The 19,258-nt window shown below is 38.5% G+C and overlaps 3 protein-coding genes across 4 annotated transcripts; all 3 read right to left on the bottom strand.

The window, feature by feature from the left end:
* Positions 1–728: 728 nt before the first annotated feature.
* LOC137728865 (actin-depolymerizing factor 5) lies at positions 729–2,209 on the bottom strand. Its single transcript, XM_068467651.2, has 3 exons — positions 2,052–2,209; positions 1,641–1,900; positions 729–1,085 (listed from the first exon to the last, which is right to left on the bottom strand). Exons 1-3 carry the CDS (start codon positions 2,070–2,072, stop codon positions 935–937), a joined length of 432 nt encoding a protein of 143 aa, XP_068323752.1. The 5' UTR covers positions 2,073–2,209; the 3' UTR covers positions 729–934.
* Positions 2,210–11,250: 9,041 nt separating this feature from the next.
* On the bottom strand, positions 11,251–15,308 carry LOC137728962 (26S proteasome non-ATPase regulatory subunit 4 homolog). 2 transcript variants are annotated; one of them, XM_068467777.2, is made up of 10 exons: positions 15,090–15,308; positions 14,877–14,990; positions 14,682–14,787; positions 14,095–14,209; positions 13,805–14,014; positions 12,997–13,306; positions 12,706–12,829; positions 11,925–12,028; positions 11,770–11,838; positions 11,251–11,552 (listed from the first exon to the last, which is right to left on the bottom strand). In XM_068467777.2, the coding sequence occupies exons 1-10, from the start codon at positions 15,099–15,101 to the stop codon at positions 11,517–11,519; spliced, it is 1,200 nt and encodes a 399-aa protein (XP_068323878.2). In that variant the 5' UTR covers positions 15,102–15,308; the 3' UTR covers positions 11,251–11,516. The 2 variants fall into 2 exon arrangements, with proteins under 2 accessions (XP_068323878.2, XP_088534530.1); XM_088678404.1 differs by having other exon boundaries at positions 11,251–11,549; positions 15,090–15,237.
* A 670-nt stretch (positions 15,309–15,978) lies between these two features.
* On the bottom strand, positions 15,979–19,258 carry LOC137730020 (uncharacterized). Its single transcript, XM_068469089.2, has 3 exons — positions 18,003–19,258; positions 16,860–17,205; positions 15,979–16,386 (listed from the first exon to the last, which is right to left on the bottom strand). Exons 1-3 carry the CDS (start codon positions 19,055–19,057, stop codon positions 16,123–16,125), a joined length of 1,665 nt encoding a protein of 554 aa, XP_068325190.2. The 5' UTR covers positions 19,058–19,258; the 3' UTR covers positions 15,979–16,122.

Genomic DNA, 19,258 nt, shown 5'->3' with positions numbered 1-19,258 from the left:
TATTTTTAAGAGAGCTTCTTTAGTATTTATTTGTTATCTTAGATCTACCATGGTTGTCTTAGGTCCACTCCTTCAATGAAAAAGATTTTACTCATAGGGTAAAATTCCTCTTTCGTTATCATATTGATGTGAAAGTACTACTTTAATCGTGTACCTCAATAATAAATTATATCGGATAAGTTTAGACTTGCCTATCAAAATTAATCAAAGTGCGAGCCGAATCATTAGTCAATTTTGTGGGCAACCCACACAAGTGATTTACAATGAAAATCGCCACACGATTTCCAACAGTTTTCTTCTTTGATCCCCTACTTTTTTTATTATTTTTTTATTTTTAATAAACGATATCATCTATGCTAAAAGACTAAAAAATGCGTTAAACCTTATAATAAACGAACAATAATATGATTTAAATTCGCTTATGATGATGATAACGATATTATCCATCTAAAAGAGTAAAAGGTGAGTTAAACCTTACAATAGACTAACAATAATATGGTTTAAATTCGCTTCTGACGAGGATCGAAGCTAAGACATCTCTTTTAATTGTATTAAATTGCAAAAATTTGCATGAAAAAGCAAAGGAAAAAGTGAACGGAAAGTTTGACCTACCAACCACACCACCTTCTCTAACAAAGTGAAAGGTCATTTTTGCCAAAGTCAAATATATATCAAAGCACTAAGAGAGGCACATTCCAACATTCATTTGAAAGTTAGGGTTTAAGATATTACATGAAGAGAGCGATTCCTCGTTAATTAGCACACAATTATTATTACAAATTAGATGAATAACTTACATTAGTGCCAAAAATCTAATTAAGAGAAGGGGAACAATGAAGATTCCACCAACAAGAAACAAGAAAAAAACCCATGTGGCTGGAGTTATTAATTTAAAGTAAGATTCCAGAACATGATTAAGCTGCTCTAATCACACTTATTTAGCCCTGTCCTTGATCACATCCATCCCCATCTCGGTCGGATCGGTCGCCTGAAGTTCATAGCTGATGCCATCTAAAACTCTCCTCAGCCCAGCTTTGGAGGTTGCATATAGTATTTTTGCCCTAATCCTTGATTCACTTGGTGACCTGCATCAACCCAATTTCACATCACCTTCAAATTCCTCTTATACTTACCACACAAGATGCTCCTATATATACGTATGAAATGGGGAAGTGATTCTCCGAGAAGTGATTTCCACACTCTCGTGACAATCACCACCCTTCAAAAACATGGTAAGAGTTTTATTTTTATTTTTATTTTTTTTCAACAACTGTCGGCCGAGATATTTGAACTCCGGACATCCGGTAAAGATTGAATATCGCTGTACCAATTAGTTACGTGCAAAAATTGTTCTTTTGATGTGACAAGTGAGCAGATGATATTCGATAAGAACCCAAAATAAGGCGTGGGAAAAACCATTGAAAAAGAAAAGCATGTACCAATTGACCATGATGGTTGAAGGTTCACCAAATTGGGTATTCCTAACTGGTCACAAATATTCCTACTTACCAAACATGGCTCCCCAATTAATATAGAATTCTCATGATTAGCATGATTAATTACCAACTACTTAATCTTAATTTTTAATCAGATATGGAAAATTAAAGAAATTAGAACAAGGGAAGTGATAAATTACTGACCAAGCAATGAAGAAGAGTTTGCTCTTCCTGCAGTTATCAACAGTGACAAAATCAAAATCAAAGACTGCATATCTGCAATCGTCTTTGGGCAAGGAGGCAGCCAGATCATCGTAGTTTTCTGCTGGCCCACCAACTTTGTCAACGGTCACCAGCCTCGATCCCTCATCAATCTTGAAAACTATGTATCTGTGAACTTTCTTCCATTTCATCTCCATGAATGACTTCTTGCATTCATCAGTCACCCACATCCCAGTTGTAGCCTATCATCGTCAAATAAATAAGTATTACTCGCAAGCGCACGAATCAATTCAACTAAACATAAACATATACATAAATATGAAAATAAAAACAAAAAAATTACTCGTAAGCGCACGAATCGATTGAATGGCATAAAGGAATTGAGAAAGTTACCATCTTGAAAGCCATTGCCATGGTTGCTGAAATTTGAAGGGAGGGTTTTGAATCCGGTGAGATTTCTGAAGGCTGGGTCCTCAAAGTCGTGCTTTGCTTTCCTCTTTATATAACAATTGGGATTGCTGGGACGCCCTTTAATCATTAATGTTGCCTGATATTACAACTTTGTCCTTGCTTACCTTAGATCTGTGACTGTAGTTGTACTGCACATTCTATTTTCAATGACCAAATTGCCCCCCCAATCAGTAGATTTAGTTTGTCGTTGCGTTCGTGACCTCCGGGCTCTTGTCTTCCCTTCCCCCTCCAGTTTTTTTTTTTTTTTTTTTTCACAATGTGGTAATTTGCACCCAGAGGATTGTATGCAACTTTGTATTTTAACCAATCACAAATTTTTTATTTTCTTTTTGGGTTTATCAGAGGATTGTAACGATACAGAGAAGATTAGTACAATGTTACTTAGTGGCGATTAAGTAAAATACTAAGTTGTATAGATTAGTACAGAGTCTGCTAGAGAAGATTAGTACAGTGTTAATTGAGAACTCTCAGGTCATCACGGATGCTATTGATCGTAAAATCTCGGACGAGATGAACAGAGAGCTCAACACCCCCTTCACCATTGAGGAGGTGAAGGACACCCTTTTTCAAATGCAATCGTCCACTTCTCTGGGGTCGGATGGCATGCCCCTTCTATTCCTCTAGAAATATTGGGCGATTGTCGGCAACGATGTTTCCAATGCTATCATCTCCTTTTTAGAATCTGGTCGAATCTTTTGCAAGATCAATTTTACTCATATCACTTTGATTCCCAAATAGTTTCGACCTTCTAAGATGTCCCAACTCCATCCCATAAGTTATGCAATGTTCCTTACAAAATTGCCTCAAAGATGTTGGTGAATCGCATGAAAGTCACTATGCTAAGTATCATCTCCCTAAACCAAAATATTTTATTTCTGATCGCCTAATTTCAGACAATACCCTTGCTACAGAGGTTGCCCAATCTTTGTTCTAACGAAAAGGGGGGAAGAAGGAGCAAATGGCAATTAAACTCGAGATGAACAAAGCGTACGATCGCATTAAGTGGGGCTACTTGCGTATGGTGCTTACGAAACTGGGTTTCTCCGGTTGTTGGGTGAATCTTTTTATGCAATGTGTTTCCACAATCACCTATTCTATCATTGTGAATGGTTCTCCCTGCGGTTACATTCACCTTTCTCGTGGGCTCCGACAGGGAGACCCTTTATCTCCCTATTTGTTTCTTCTCTGTGCTAAAGGATTTTCAGCCCTTATTGACCAAGGCACAATGATTGCGCAATTCAGGGGATCTCCATTTGCCATGACACATCACTAATCCATCACCTCATTTTCATGGACGACTTCCTTTTATTTGGCCGTGCCACGAAGGAGGATTGCACTGAGATTAAATCAATTCTAAACTACTATGAGGGGGCCTTGGGTCAATGGGTCAATTTCTCTAAGAGTGTCGTTTGCTTTAGCCAGAACATTACTCGGGGAGAACATGATTGTTTGGCAGGTTTACTGTGTTGATAGGCATGTCAAGTACTTGGGCCTCCTAACTCTGGCAGGAAAGAACCTAGGTGCTTGCTTCGGCCACATAAAGGAACGCTTGTAGAAACGTCTCCAAAGTTGGAAAAGGAAACTCTTAAGTGTGGTGGGTCGTGAACTGTTGATCAAAGTTGTTGCCCAAGCCATTCCCCTTTATACCATGAATTGCTTCATTCTACCTAATGTTTTGTGATGATCTCAACAAAATATGGCCAAATTTTGGTGGAATGGTGTGGATGACTCTTGAAAGATTCATTAGGTTTGTTGGGATCGGCTTTGTGCTCGAAAAAGTGAGGCTGGCTTGGGTTTTAGGAGCCTCTATGCTTTCAACCTTAGTCTTTTGGCAAAGCAAGGTTGGAGGCTCATTCACGACCATTCCTCTTTGGTTGCCCGTGTATTAAAGGCCAAATATGAAAACTCTTCATTTTTGGAGGCATATGTGAGAAGGAATACGTCATTTTGTTTGCAAAGTTTGTACTCGGCTCATCCCATCATCGAGTTGGGCTCTCATTGGCAAATCGGAGTCGGTGATAATGTTGATTTTTGGAATGATCACTGGGACCTTCTACTTTCCAAATTGATGATTTTCTTCCCTTGCCCCCCGGATTGCCCTTTGTCATAGGTTAGCCAGCTGATCAACAATCATCAATAAAGGCATCTCTGATTTGCTCCTTATTCTCTGACTTGGAAGCCAATGCAATTCTTTCCCTTCCCCTTAGCTTTCGTATGCCTGGGGATAAGTTACTTTGGCATTACGACTCCAAGGGTCTTTTCATGGTCAAAAGTGCATATCACCTTGCCTCACGTTGGGTTTTAAGAATTGGTGACCATGAAGGAAAATTTGTGAAAAACAAGTTCATTTGAGCAACATCAACAACATGCAATTAACAATTAAAAGGCGGAATCATGTTTATATGCACTAAAAAACAAAACTTAACCCATGAACTTCAAAGCCTAGTAGATAGGTGAACCAAGACTCAATTCAAAACAAAGTGAGTTGAGAAATCAATACCTTTGTAGATTCCTCTTTGCATAAGCAAAGGCTAATCACCCAAAGAGAGGGCCTTCATTCCTTGCATCTTAGATCCATGGATTTGGATGGATGAAAAGGTTTCTCCAAGTTCCCAAAATTGAAAACCTCTAAGTCTCCACACCAAGGCATATTGTAGAAGAAATGAGTGACCTTGGATGAGTTTGATTGCTAGATGATCCCTCCAAGGTGGCTGAAATTTTAGAGAGAAATGAGAGCTTGTGTTCTCATCCTTTCCCAAAAAATTACCCTTAATGAATTTTGGCTATAAAGTCATACTTATTCCTTAATTCATTTAAGTGGCAAACTTGTAAATAAGTCCAAAACCACTCCTTCTTTAACATGGGATTTATTGGGCTATTTGGGCATTTGTGAATCATTATTCATTAAGTTGTCACACAACTTAAGTCAATGGACTTGACGTTCGAAGCCCATTGGGCCTTAAGGTCCAAAACTATCCCGTGGTCTTTTAACGAACTTATTCGTTTGATTAATAATCATATTAATTAATCATTGCCATAAATAATTAAACCATTTAATTATTCTTACTCATCTCCGTTGAATCTTCAATCTCTACCTTACACGGTGTACGATCCATTAGGTTCCTTTTAGCGAGGCAGTGGGCGATTCAAACTCTTTCAAATCGATTGTGAATTGAAACTTACTTTCAATTCTCCCGTTAGTGATAATACACTTTTAGGGCTTCCACAAACCATGGTTGACGCATAGCAGCATGTCATGGTTACCCAAGCTAATCAGAAGAGGTGGAGAACCTATTCAGTTTTAGGATTACAAATGCAATACGGTCTTTCTCTAATACAATACTCTTGACCACATTGTTTGGTTTGATAGTTTATTCATGTCTACTATCCAATGTGAGTCTTGTGCTTATATGATTACCTTGAATGTGATTTGGAACACATTCCTAAATCTCATTCATACTCTGGCCAGAGATTCTAAATCATATCATAGAGTATTCTCCCTCAAACAGTTTGAAGGTTAGAGATCCCTTGTTGCGCATTCATTTGTCTCCATGGCTAAGTGGCTTAACCCTAACGATGCCGTGGACACCCTCCTGATGGAGTGACTTTGACATAATCAAAGATTAAGGACCTAACCACAAGACAACTGTGATGCCTTAGGTCAAAAGACTAATTTGCATTATCCCAACCATGAGTTCTCATGTGACATGAATATGAGAACTCTTCGTTGATCGTGTTCAGTGAACTCATTATCTATTGAGCACCTACGTACTTGTCTTGATGTCACACACACCAATGACTCGAGACTAGTCACTCTCCCTGAGAGAAGACATAGCACGTACTGATCTTAACGGACTGTCAATGCCCAATTGACAATCCTATGATCAGGAACGTTTAGGATGTGTCAACGAAAGAATGGTCTCATGAATCGCATTCTTCCAATCACATATTCCTTGGACTTATCGTTTAAGCATATAACATTTACATGAGACGGCTCAAACAATAATCTTTGCCTTTTACATTAAACTAGATTAGTTTAACATGTGAAATGTCCATAAAGTATCATCATATGATTGGTTTTAGGGAACATTTCCAACAGACCATGCTTCGTCATCTCATCCTGGATGCAGCCTTAGTGTGTTGTGGAAAAGAATATGGAATGCTCGTGTCCCTTCTAAAGTTAAGGTGGCGGCTTGGCGTATTTGCAAGGATATCATTCCACCTCGTGCAAATCTTTTTCATCGTCACATTGGATCCTCTTCGGCCTGCATGTTTTGCCTTAGTTGCAAGGAATCTTCTCTTCACCTGATGCGAGACTACCCTTTCTTTATTTGCACTTGGATCTCTACTTCGTTGGGTCATCTGCCTACTAGACCATGTGTTACTTCAATTGGAGATTGGGGTCTCTTTCTGGCTAATTCTCCATCTCATGAGAACTTTGATCTTGTTATCATGATTTGGTGGTCTTTATGGAATGCCATAAATTCTCTCATTTGGAACGGTAAGTCAGAGAGGTTGGACCTTGTGGTGGTTCATTCTTTAAGTTATTGGCAGGATTTTATTGCTTCTACATGGTCGTATCCTTCTCCTTAATCTTTGACCCCTTTGATTATTCGGTGGTCTAAGCCCAGGTCCGGTTATATAGAGATCAACGTTGATGGGGCTTGGGATAAAGAAAGAAGCTAGGGGGAGTGGGAATTATAATTCGGGATGAGCTGGGGCATTTTGTGGATGCCCGTTCCATAAGGTTCGATTTTGTTTCTGATCCCCTGCATATGAAAGCTTTGGCTGTTCGTGAAGGCGTGTTCTTGGCGATGGAAAAAGGTCTTATCGATGTTCTTTCTTAGGATGATTCGCTCCTGATCGTGAATGGAAAAAGGTCTTATCGATGTTCTTTTTTAGGCTGATTCGCTCCTGATCGTGAATGCGATTTTTAACAACTCTACCAATATGTCAGCAGTTGGACTTATTGTACAGGACGTCAAGGCTTGTCTTCACACGATCATTGATACTACTGTTTCCCATACCCATTGCCAATGAAATGATGTTACTCATCGCCTGGCCCATCAAGCTCTACATATGATTTCGGTGAATTGCTCCTGGTTCGAGGAGCCCCTCGATTTCATACTTGGTTAACTTTCATCTGATTGTAATTGACTTTGGCGACTTTACTGCCGGCTCTTGATGAAACCCTTTTTTTTTCGATCTATGGAATCTACTATCGCTGCTTTCAAAAAAAAAAAAAAAAGGAAAAAAAAAAAAAAGAGTGCTAGTACCGTACATGCTAAGGTAAGTAAATTATATAGGGCTTAATGACTTTCCATATTTTTTTGGAAGTTTTAGCGAAACACTCTCGGTACTGTTCACTTTAACGAAAAATGATATTTTATTCTAAAAAGTCATTCCTTCTACTATTTACTTACAATATCTTTTTGTCATTTTGATTAAAACTCAAAGTTTCAAGCCTTTTTCATTAGTTTTTTTTTTTTTTTTTTTCCTATTTTAATATATGTCTATTTGAAGACACGTAATCTTATCCTAAATCGTAATTGACCTATTTATCCAATTTGTCTCTTCTTCTTGTTATTGACCAGCAAGTATCCATGTCCATTCATAGTTGCTAACTTGTTTCAATTAAAAAAAAAAAAAAAAAAAGTTGCTAACTTGTTAGTAGGTCATTGTTAAGAAGTAATGTGACGGGAATATTAACCAGCGTCTGGAGGTCACGCAAGAAAGTTTCTCCTTTCCGACAGTGTAATAAATTCAAAGAGTGGTTTGTTGGGATTTGGATCCTCTCCTAAGCTAATGGAGAGGATCCTCCTCATCAATCATCGTGGACCGTTGGATTTTTATCCAACGGCTACAATCATTATAACTTTAAAGGGACCCTCCTGTTTTTAGCCGTTGGATAAAAATCCAACGGCCCACGATGATTGATGAGGAGGATCCTCTCCATTAGCTTAGGAGAGGATCCAGATCCGATTTGTTGTAACTTTTATGTTCATATACACCAATAACCTTATGTAATAAATTCATATTGCTATTTAAACCGTCATTTAATAACCTTTTCACAAGCAAACATTCGGGAGGTCCCCGATTGAGGAGTATTCAGTATAAAATTCAAATACAGAGATATATATACTCTGAATCACTTGTGCTACAAACTTCTTGTAGATCGAAATTGAATGGACAAGCGACTCAATCAATATGGAATACCATATTGACCTCTACACAAGTTGGTCAATGTGGTCACACTCTACAAATTTCACTAAACTTGAACGAATACAGATGATATGCTGGTCCTTTCTTGGATCGCACACGCACATCCCAATCCCCCATCACACTATACATATCTTTGAGTTCTTCAACGAGTCTTTACGTGAAAAGAAAGAATCCAATTCATTATATTTCTATATGCAAGATCTAAACTGTTAATTTTCTGAACAACTCAACTCAATGATACGTACCATGGAAAAAAAATTGCAATTGTTTTATTAAGAAAACACAAAACTTGGCAACTTGTCTGTATAATTGTACTTGTTATTATATTCATAATTATTTTAGGGTTTTGAGTTTTTGCACAGGTTTGTCTGTGAAAAATGGTAGGAGATAGGAGCAACAACCCAACATTCATCCCATAAAATACTGGTCACCTAATATTGGTGATAAACATGGCCCATCCGATTGAGAAAAATGGTAGAAAATACAAGCACTAGAATCCATGAAATTTGCATACAATTGTGAGTGCATGCATGGATGTCTGTATGGGGAAACATGCCCTTTCATGTGAGTGAGACTACCCCTTTGGACAAAAAGCTCCATCAATCCCATAACTTGTGGGTGTGGGTGCCTAATCTCTATTCTACAATAAGTTTATATTGTGACCACCCAACAAATCTATGGCTTATTTCTAATGGAAGTACATTATAGCGGTTCATGTTATGGACCAGCTCCTAGACTAATGATACTTGCTTTTATGTTGAAAGATATATTAATCTGGTGGTACTTGTCTTTACAAAGGTAGAAGAGATTACACGTTCGAAGGTTACATAATTCTCCTTACCCTAAACCCTAGAAAGCTCGATCTGATTCACAATTTATGAGTGGTTCATCTATTTGCTAGAATATGAGTTTATAGGCCTCACAATCTATATGGTGGATGCATGGTTTTGATATGAACGATATGACCTGGATTCGATGCCACCCAACAAATTTTAGCTTCTTTCTAATGGCAGTACTTAATAGTGGGTCACGTTGGCCTTACATAACAAGAGTAGCATTTGTCAAGCAACGGTTCTAAAAATCCCCGACTAGGCCACGCTTAGGCGCTTGTCAACTAGTTACCATCCCGATTAATTCTTAGGTGTTTGAAAATTAAGAAAGGGTGCCTTGACGTTTGTCTAGACCCGCTTAGGCATCCGCCTAGACCCGCTTAGACACCCGCCTAGATTGTGACTCTCACCTAAATAGAAAATCGATAACTATCATTTTGCATTTTATTTTTGTTCAATAAATTGTAAAAGGCTTATTGAATACTTGGATGAACACTTATTATATGCTTGTTCCCCATATTTTTAATATGTTCAAATACTTTAATATATATCTATATATATATATGTCATAATACTTTAATATATATGTCATTTTATTTTGCAATTTATGTGTCTGATATAGTTATGTATTAAAAAAAATATATAAATAGACACTCATTTATATGATATAAATAGATTTACTTAAATCTGCAGCTCAACACCCAACTAGCGCCTATCGTTTTTTAGAATCTTAACCAATTATAAATGTTTAATAATGAGTAGAACTAGCAAGACACCCAAAATAAAGATGCATCAAACCGTAGTTTTTGTACAACTTATTATCATATATAGTGCATTTGATTAAAAGTTTGTAACCGGTTTTATTATGTACACTTCCGGTGCAATTTTCAGACAAAACTAGCTAAACAGCTAACAAACAGTACACGGTTACCCAAAAAGTCAAGCATGGTGGCCGGATTAACTTCTAGAGTTTTTAGAGACCCTTCATTTAAAAAGCTAGACAAGAACTTACTGCGGCTGCCAAATGCTACTATGCTATCCTCAATGCATACGAAATTTCTAGGAAGGCCTCTGAAAGATATTGCATAGACCTAAAGAACCCAAAATTCATGTCCACACGAATAAGATGAATGAGATGCAACAGTTTTAGATTGGTGGCTCTTAATAAAACGGCATCTAAATCTAACTAGTAGTCAACTATTAGCAGCCAATAAGAAAAGGTTAGGGTCTGTTTGATATCTAACTTAAAAACGAAACTCAAAATTTTGATTTTTTCTAAAAACACATGTTTTGATTTAAAAATTTTAAATCCAAAACCGTGTTTGGTATGCTTCTCTAAACTAAACCAAAACAGAAAAAAGTTAAGTTAAAGAGCTTGATAGGGGTCTTTTTCCCATAGTAAATCCCAATCTTCTTGTTGGGGTTTTGGGCTCGAATAGTGACATGGATCTCTAGAGAGATGACGGAGGCGGAGACGATGCTGTCAAGTTGAATCCTTTGAACGCAATGTTCTCGATTGAGTAGTTGGAATCAGGGCGAACCGCGACGTAGAAGATGTCGGCAGAGGGGAGCATGAGAGTGGAATGAGGCCGAAGAGCCAGTATAAGCAGCAGCAGGAGCTCCGGCAAGGGTTCTAGCAAGTGTAGTTCTTGTAGCGGGTTGCGTACTCTGTCAACAGGACACAGTAGACTTGGTTTTTGGAGATGTGCAGTAATTGGAAACTTAAGGAGGAGTGGGGGTGGAGCTTTGTCAAGAAATCAAGCAGATTGCACACCAGTGCAGGCCTTTGTGAGAAAGATAGGGAGACGGGGTGGTTGAATTTCCGAAAAAATAAAAGGTCCAAAAACACACATTTTGTGGACTCAACAAATAGGTTTTGTTTCCAAATATTTTTGAGTTCAGATTATGAGAATTGTTTTCAAATCAAATACCAAACAAAGATTTTAAATTGTGACTCGAAACTTATTTTTGAGTTAAAAACATTGGATCCAAATCCAATACCAAACGGGCCCTTAATTTCCATGAGCTCACCACCGGCTTATTGCAGAGACTATTAAAACACAGTAAACTTAAGGGATTTCAAAATCTATCTGTTTTTTACCTTCTTTTTTTTTCCAATAGAACTACCGTAAACAGGTGCCAAGACGTTTGAAAGAGTTCATCCCATTGCCTAAGTTCTGCGCAATATGAGTAGAAATGCAGCATAATTTGATTACCAAATAATCGTTAAAACCCTAATCGGCATATGTTCTTGTAGCGTCCTCCCATAATTTAAACTTCCTTCAGGATCTGAATGCTTACTTTCGAGATACAGAAGTCGTTCTAGTCACAATTTTCATTTGTCCTCGTTCGATGGTTCTTCTTTGTCCTTCTGTCGGGACAGCAATTACAAATAAGGGAAAAACTATTTAGTAATTGAAAGTAAATTCTAGAAATTTTTCTTTTTGGAAGAAACAAAAAATGTACATTCTAGAAACTTCCGATAATCGATATTCACACCAAATCAAAAGACGAATTTTGTGACCAAGAAAATTCAGCATCATAAACACTCATGCAAGAAGTTCTATGCGTAAGGTTTGTGAGCATACCTCAGACGGATTCTTCAGAGATGCAAGAAGATCTTTCACTGAAGGATCGTTGGGGTCAACTCCTGGAAGCTGTAAGGAAAATAACATATCAGAGAAACAGCAACAGAAAAAATAGCTATACACATAGTAAAAGAGTTAGGTTCGATTACACATACAGATTCAAGGATAGATGATACAAAAGATTGATCCTCCAACACCTTGCTCACATCGGTCTGGGATGATGGCTCTCCTGCACTTTCCTGCATTGACATTTGAAGAGCTGCATGCAGCCAAGATATAATAAGCATGCTGAAACTAACAAATTCTCCCAGAACGCTCCGTCAATGCTCAGAATTTTCAAATCAAATGTAATATTAACCAGAAAAAAGGTAAAATGAAGACCCAAAAAAGGACGCATGATAGGTGTACATTTTGATGCCCAACTACACCAAACTAGAAAATGATTCATGTTCTCAGGGCAGCTAAGCGTCAATTGCTATGAGTATGAATTACATGAACCCATTCATAGCTTGGGAATTAAGCAAACCATAGCACTTGTACCCACGGCCAAAAGTGGATTAGATGAAGCAAGTAGACCACTTAACATGTAAACTGAAAGAACTACCAAGTATAAACCTATGAATGTCAAATTTATCTGAAGGTAATGCATAAGTTTTTAAGGTCAGACAGTTGTAGAGATACACTCGAATCTATTAAAAATGAATGTGACCTCCAAGAGTTGTACAAGAATATTCCTGTACAAATTTAAGTTTGCAAGAGGATATAAACCTCATGTTAAGTTAGTGGCATGGAACAAAAAATAGAAGCATGTTAAACGAACAAAAAATAGAAGCATGTCGTAAATAAATTTCCACAAGTAATCAAGCAAAAGAAGCTCATGCTCAAGTTACCTCACTCAACTAAATAATATGAAATATAAGAAATAAAATAACTCACCTAAAGCTAACTCCTGATCCACACTAGTCGCTTCTGACATCTCAGTATCACCTGCTGAATGACCAGTTCCAGAGATGTTCATTGACATTGCAAGAGCCTCCTTCAACAAGTCATTCTCCTCAACCTATCACACATACCATTAGCCAAGGCCAATTTAAATAACAAAAATTCTTTGAAAGATAACAAATGACAAAACAAAACCCAACAATATAGACTTTATAGACTTTAAGAACTAGACAAGGTTATGCAAGCATGCAAACAGAGACAATCAAGAGAGGAACTGAAACCAACCATATCATCAGTATGTTTCTTATCCTCCTTGGAAGAAACGTTAGCTTGATCTGTCATGGTCACATCTTCTGATTTGGATGATGGTTCCCCTCCTTTTCCACCAGCTTCTTCAGCAGCTCTTTTGGCAGCGGCTTCTTGCCTAGCCCTTTCCTCTTCCATAGAAACTCGAAGGGCGAGAGCAAGCTCAGGATCAATGTTGGGATCAACGCCAAAGTCATACCCAGAGCCACCAATAGCAGCAGCAGTTGCTGCTGCTGCAGCCACTGCAAAACCACTTCCACCTTCTCCGTCACCAGTAAATACAGGTGTACTGCCATTAAATAAGGAAAAGCTCATATCATGGGAGACATAGTTAGAATTATTAATTATACAATGTACTGTGACATGTTCACTATGTTATTCAACAAGCAATTCCAGCCAAGTGACACACAGAACATGTATGAAGATGGAAAGAAAAGTTTCTTGTGTTCACTATGTTGTTCAACAAGCAATTCCAGCCAAGTGACACATAGAACACGTATGGAGACAGAAAGAAAAATAGAAACTTATGCCTATTAATTTTCTGAAAAGTAAGTTGTAACAAATACTTGAGCTTAAATACATATTCTTGGACAAATTCTCCTTGTATCATTTTAATACCTACTATTCTCACTTCTCCATTCTTTCTTCGTATAACATGCATTGCTCTTATACACAATAGCATGAATCTAAACCTATATTCCAATTAGTTCCATGAACAAATAATTTTATAATTGGCAATGCAAGGTGATATCTAAACAGACATGGGAGAAAACAAAAAATAAAACACCTTATGAGAACATCCGAGAGAGCATTTGGACCAGCGGGGACATGTACTATATGACTGCTGTCATTATTATTAACTGCAGACAGAAGGGCCTCCAGCTTCTCTGGCTTCCCATCATCCTCTTCCCCGAAATCAACAATGTCAAGAGCAACACTGTTCTTTTTCAGTTTCTTTCCTATCGATTCCAACACCTTCTTTTCAAATTTGACAGGACTGAACACGGTTAAGAGTTAGATGTCAACAACAAAAAAGGGCAAAAAGGAAAGTGCAGGCAAGAAGTTAGCACTATATACCTTCCAGCAAAAACGATAATCCGTTGTTGCTGATTTTTGTTTTGACGATGCTTAAGAGCCAGCTGAGCTATCTGGATTGCAGATGCTAAGTTCATCTCACCTCCCATCTCAAGACCTATATAAAAGGAATTAGAGAACTGCAAAGAAATTAACCAAAAGAAAAAAGGGATAATTTGACGAACATCATGATGGAACGATTTCCACAAATAAGAGATAATAAAGGTACCCATTGAACTAGAATTTTAATAAAATCCAGCACGCAAAAGAACACGAATCACACTTAAAACGGCCTCACCATCTCTAATTACTTCCTCGCATTGTATAGTAAGATCCAGTCTCACATTCATACAGGATAATATATAGTACTAAAGCTCATTCGAGTTTCCCTTCAAAACTAAAGTTACAGCTTTGGATTATAATGTCCGCCTAAACTATGATCATTCATATTCGACAAAACCATTCCAACTGCTTCATTGATACAGTTTCATCAGCTATTTAACTCTACAAGTAAGCTAAACATGTAAAGTTTTCGAATTCAATTAAAAAATAATCACACAAGCAAATTAGTAATGAAATGAGAACTTCACCATGCATGCAAGCTAAAATCCTTCCAAGATCAGAGGTTGGAGTAGCCAATACCCGAACCCCTTTGCCCGCCATTGTCAATACCCCAACTGTATTCTCCGGATTAGCCTGCCCAATTTACAAACTCCACTGTTGAAAAATTGAAGTGGTTTACAATTTCGTAAAGGGAAAAGCTTGATTAAAAGTCGAAAGAAAACCTGGGTTTTGGCACCACAGATGAGATTAATGGCGTCGGCTTGAGCTTGCAATCGGGAGGGAGAGTAATCGCCGTTTCGCATCCACTCGGAATTGTCGACACAGATCATAGTCGCCTGATTATTCATCACATTTAAGCATAATCATCAGAAAAACCGTATGCAAAACCTGAAAAATTGAAACATTCGAAGGAGGAGGATTAGCGGAGGGCTAACCTCGAGAACCATGGTTGCAGAGATTGTTCAACTTTTTGTGCTTCACTACTCAAAACTTCAAAATAGGGTCTCCGACTCTCCGCAGTGTGTAAAATGTGTAATTCTCAAAGTACCCCAACTGTATTTGTATATTTTTTGCTAATTTCCCCTTTATTTTTGCTCCTCCTATATTTTCTACTAATTTACTTTAAGTTACGTAACGAAGATTTTAACTTGAGTGTCGGTTTGGTGGATATTCTTCAACACTTGAAAATGAAAGGTTTAAGTTTGAATTTTGTAAATGACGAATTCGTTATCAAATTAAGCTGCCACAATGTACTTAAAAAAAAAAAAAAAATTATGCCCAAGTTTGCAACACTTTTCGTCGTCAGATTAACCGATACAAATCTTGCACACAAGTAATACTTTTATCCAAATTTGGATCTTGAATTTTGAACGTAAATTCGTTATAATTCCAAATTTGTAAAGAGAGTACATTGTCTTAAGGAATTAACCTGGCACCTCAAGAACGAGTAGGTGTTTCTCCTTAATTCAACATGCAGCCGATTCACGAAATTTCATACTTACGATCAAAACCTTACATATTATAATCACTATGTAAATCAGTTTTGCAAAAAAAAAAAAAGACAAGTTTATTAAATACGAGATCGTTTGGTCATTGAATTGTATAAAAATAGATGGTCGGATTCGAAAAATGAATTACAAAATACCTATCTATTTGCTACAATTGATTGACTAAATTACTTTAGTTTTAATTGAATTTTTGTTCTTTACGGATTTAATTGATTTTTTGTTGAGGTGACATTCATATCATAAACACGAAATTATGTGAATGAACCACTAAAAGAGTGAACTGAGGAGGAACTCCTAATTCTTGAGAAGCCAAGCGTTTCTCCTTGAAGAATTCTCTTTATTGATGAAACCTCAGAAATCGTTACAAAGAAACACTCGATATGCACAATCTACCGGCAAGCAATTCCAACTTGACACAAAGAACAAATCAACACCACAACATTGTAAATCAAAGATTAATTTATACACCCAGAGTTCTGGAGATCATAGAAGATGGTCTATGGTTTCGACTAATGGGTAAGTGAGTGTAAACCTCGTGAACTTCCTGTTTACAAACCTCTCCTCTGTCCCTATCTATGGCGTAGCACACGTACACGGTGTCAATTACATTGTCCAGCACATGAACAAAGAAACCCAGTACCAAGATCAGCAGCACCCACGCCAGAACTGCCACAAAGTACGAATCAACCCCAAGACTGGTCGCAGCTTGTAAGATAGCGCAAACCTGTCAATGTACATCCATAATCAGAAAATACCAAGGCAGAATAAAAAGGAAGAAGAGGAGTTCCAAAACAAGAAAGATGATGCAACCGAAAAAAAGTCCAGCAATTTGGGAACAGGAAAGCACATTTATAATGCATCTCCTAATGACTCATCAAGCCTATACAGTGCAAACACTCTATGTACAGTTCCCACTCAACAGCGGATGACATCTAGAACAACTCTTCCTCCATTTCCGTCCTCCCCCCAACTCTCTTCTCTCAGTTAGGCCACACCAGAAAGTGCGGAAGAAGACCAAAAGGCAATAATTATACAACAGTTATTATCACTATCATTAACTGCGTTAGGTGATAGATCTATGTAGTGTCACATGTTCAATACATGGATGAGTTCCTAACATACCAAACATGATGCACGACGATCTTAAACAATAATTAATGGAAAACTGAATGATTGAGATTCGAAAAGACAACATACCACAATTGCATATATTGCTGAGAGTACAAAAACAATTCCAGCCAATAGACGAGTGGAGATGGTTTCCACAAAAACCGCCGAGAGAAGATTGCGCTTTAGAAGCTCATACGTCATTTTTGCAGATGAGCAGTAAGCTTCACCAGTTATTGCCGCAAAGTTGATTGTGAACTTGTTGAGAAAATCAATCGCTGACAATAAGGCATTAACACAACAGCGCATTACAAAATACACCATCCCAGGTGAACCGTCTTGTCTTGCACCATCAACCATGGCACGAACAACTCGAACAACAGATAAAAGTAATCCAGATAGGCATACTGTGCCAAAGTTGGGGCCAAAGGCATTTCTGCAAGTATAAACAGAAACATGAGAAAGGAGAAGTTATTGTGCTCACTAAATAGTAATGCCTATATTTCTGTTTGTTTAATATGTCAACCGTTTCACCAGGAACAGATAAAACAAAAACTATGACCAGATTACAATTCTCAAAGGCACAAGGGTTGACGACTAGGCATAAGAAAGAATACAGAACGTCACTGAAAAGTAGGCATCATAATTGCATTAAGAAAACAAAGTTGCGGAATAACATTAGTGCTCAGTGCCTGCCAGATAAAGCAAAAATATTACATCTTCATCCTTCAAGATATCATGTGGACATACATCCTGGAACATTAGCTTGTTGCTAAGAAAATAAAGGTCCCAGGGACCTGACACTACCAGGTGGAGAAGAACCTATACCGAAGTGCTACCGTCTGTCCATCTGACACCATGAAGAAATGCTAAATATCGACGGCCTAGTATCTATATCACAGTTTTCATGCATATATTTACATTAGAGAAGATATAATTGTTCTGGAGTTTGGTAGGTGGAACGTAGAAAGCAAATTTGGTTAAAAGTACACTGATTATATGCCTGACTTGCAATAGATTACAAATTCTCGACATAAATTGATTTTGTTTTCCGTCTTCCTAGTTATTCAAACAAAACATAGTTAATCACCAACTTTACAACTCTCACTAATTCAGTTTCATTTAGTTTGGAACAGAGTACATTTCAATTGCAAGTTGCAACAATATATGAAGTACGAACTTAAGTAAATTACTCCAAACATCGAAAAACAAATGAAGCAACAAACAACTCACCTTAAAGAGCTCCTGATAATCCGCTTCGGAGTTGAATCCTCCTTAGTGAAATACCACTGAGCAACAGTCCCACTAATCACATACACCTGAGCTTCCACCATCGTCGTAAACGACCACAACATTGTCAAAATCGCCAATGCGTAATAAGCAGGCACCCAACCATCCTGCTTCCACACACAACTATACACTCCATTCGATTCCCGCGGCGCAATCTTCCCATTGAACCTGGCATAGACCAAGAACACAACAATGGGCGCATAGTAAACCACCAATCCTAGTGTCAAACACGGCAGAACCCCGAACAAGCCCAAGTTCCGGGAAAGCGCATAGGATGCCACCCCGATTATGCTCACAGTGAGCTCAATCCGATGCCAATTCACCACAAGAATCCACACAATGACCCCAATTACCAAAAACACGAAAATCAGAATCAAAATTCTGTAAACTAAAGGGAGAGCGTCGCTGCAGGTGGAGCTGAGAGTGCAGGCGACGAACCAGTAGACGTTGAAGAAGATTGGGAAGAGGATGAAGAAGGGGAGGAAGACGTAGACGACTTGCTTGGCGTAGTGTTTGAGGAGAATCAGCAGACTGAAGCAAATGGGCAGGCTTAGAATCAACGTAATCACGAGGGTCCATATCAAATCTTTGAGCAGAGAGGAGGAAGAGGAGAAAGTGGGTCCGACCCAGTTGGGGAGACGGGTCAAAGTTTCGTTTTTGACGCAGGAGGCGGAGTCGGAGTCGTAGGAGAAGGAGGAGAGGGCGGTGTAATTTTGGTTGCGGTGGACGACGGCGAAGATTCCAATGGCGAAGGTGGCCAGGATAAAGAGGAGGTGAAGGATTAGAAAGGGGAGGTCTTTGAAATGGCGGGGGCCGTGGTTGTAGGAGATCTGGAGATACTGGGTCGGGTCGGTATCGGATTCCGGTGGGCCGGTGTAAGATGGCGGAGGGGACGGTGGCGGTGGTGGGTCTTCGATTGGGGGTTTGGAGAGGAGGGGGGTGGAGGGAGAGGATGAGTCGTAGAAGATGGGCTTGTTGGGTTCTTCGGAGCTGTCCATTGGAGCTCAGTTGCAGCTGAAGGAGGTGGAGATGGCGGCGGTGGGCAGTGGTTGGGGGTTTAGAGAAGGCGGAGAAGCATTTGGTTTGGTCGTTGACTGTTAAGCAGCGAGTGCGTGGAGTAGTAGATATGGCTAGATGGTGACGTGCATATGAGAAACAGAGCAATGAGGAAACATGCCAGTGCAAATTTTGGTCGGTTT

Source organism: Pyrus communis, chromosome 10 (assembly GCF_041283825.1).
Source record: "Pyrus communis isolate YQ-2024b chromosome 10, ASM4128382v1, whole genome shotgun sequence".
NCBI lineage: Eukaryota > Viridiplantae > Streptophyta > Magnoliopsida > Rosales > Rosaceae > Pyrus > Pyrus communis.
Note: the sequence above shows the minus strand (reverse complement) of the source record. Positions and strands in the feature narration are given on the sequence as shown.

Bases quoted from the DNA above. Each gene is read 5' to 3' on its own strand.
- LOC137728865 (XM_068467651.2), bottom strand. From the start codon at position 2,072: ATGGCAATGGCTTTCAAGATG. The intron at 1,901-2,051 runs GTAACTTTCTCA...TGACGATGATAG, and splicing joins TGGCAATGGCTTTCAAGATG to GCTACAACTGGGATGTGGGT. The intron at 1,086-1,640 runs GTCAGTAATTTA...GGGTTGATGCAG, and splicing joins AAACTCTTCTTCATTGCTTG to GTCACCAAGTGAATCAAGGA.
- LOC137728962 (XM_068467777.2), bottom strand. The intron at 14,788-14,876 runs GTTTTCTTTCGA...TAAATTGGGCAG, and splicing joins TCTGTGGTGCCAAAACCCAG to GCTAATCCGGAGAATACAGT. The intron at 11,553-11,769 runs GTATGCTCACAA...CTGTCCCGACAG, and splicing joins CTCTGAAGAATCCGTCTGAG to AAGGACAAAGAAGAACCATC.
- LOC137730020 (XM_068469089.2), bottom strand. From the start codon at position 19,057: ATGGACAGCTCCGAAGAACCCAACAAGCCCATCTTCTACGACTCATCC. The intron at 17,206-18,002 runs GTGAGTTGTTTG...TTATACTTGCAG, and splicing joins ATTATCAGGAGCTCTTTAAG to AAATGCCTTTGGCCCCAACT. The intron at 16,387-16,859 runs GTATGTTGTCTT...GTACATTGACAG, and splicing joins CAGCAATATATGCAATTGTG to GTTTGCGCTATCTTACAAGC.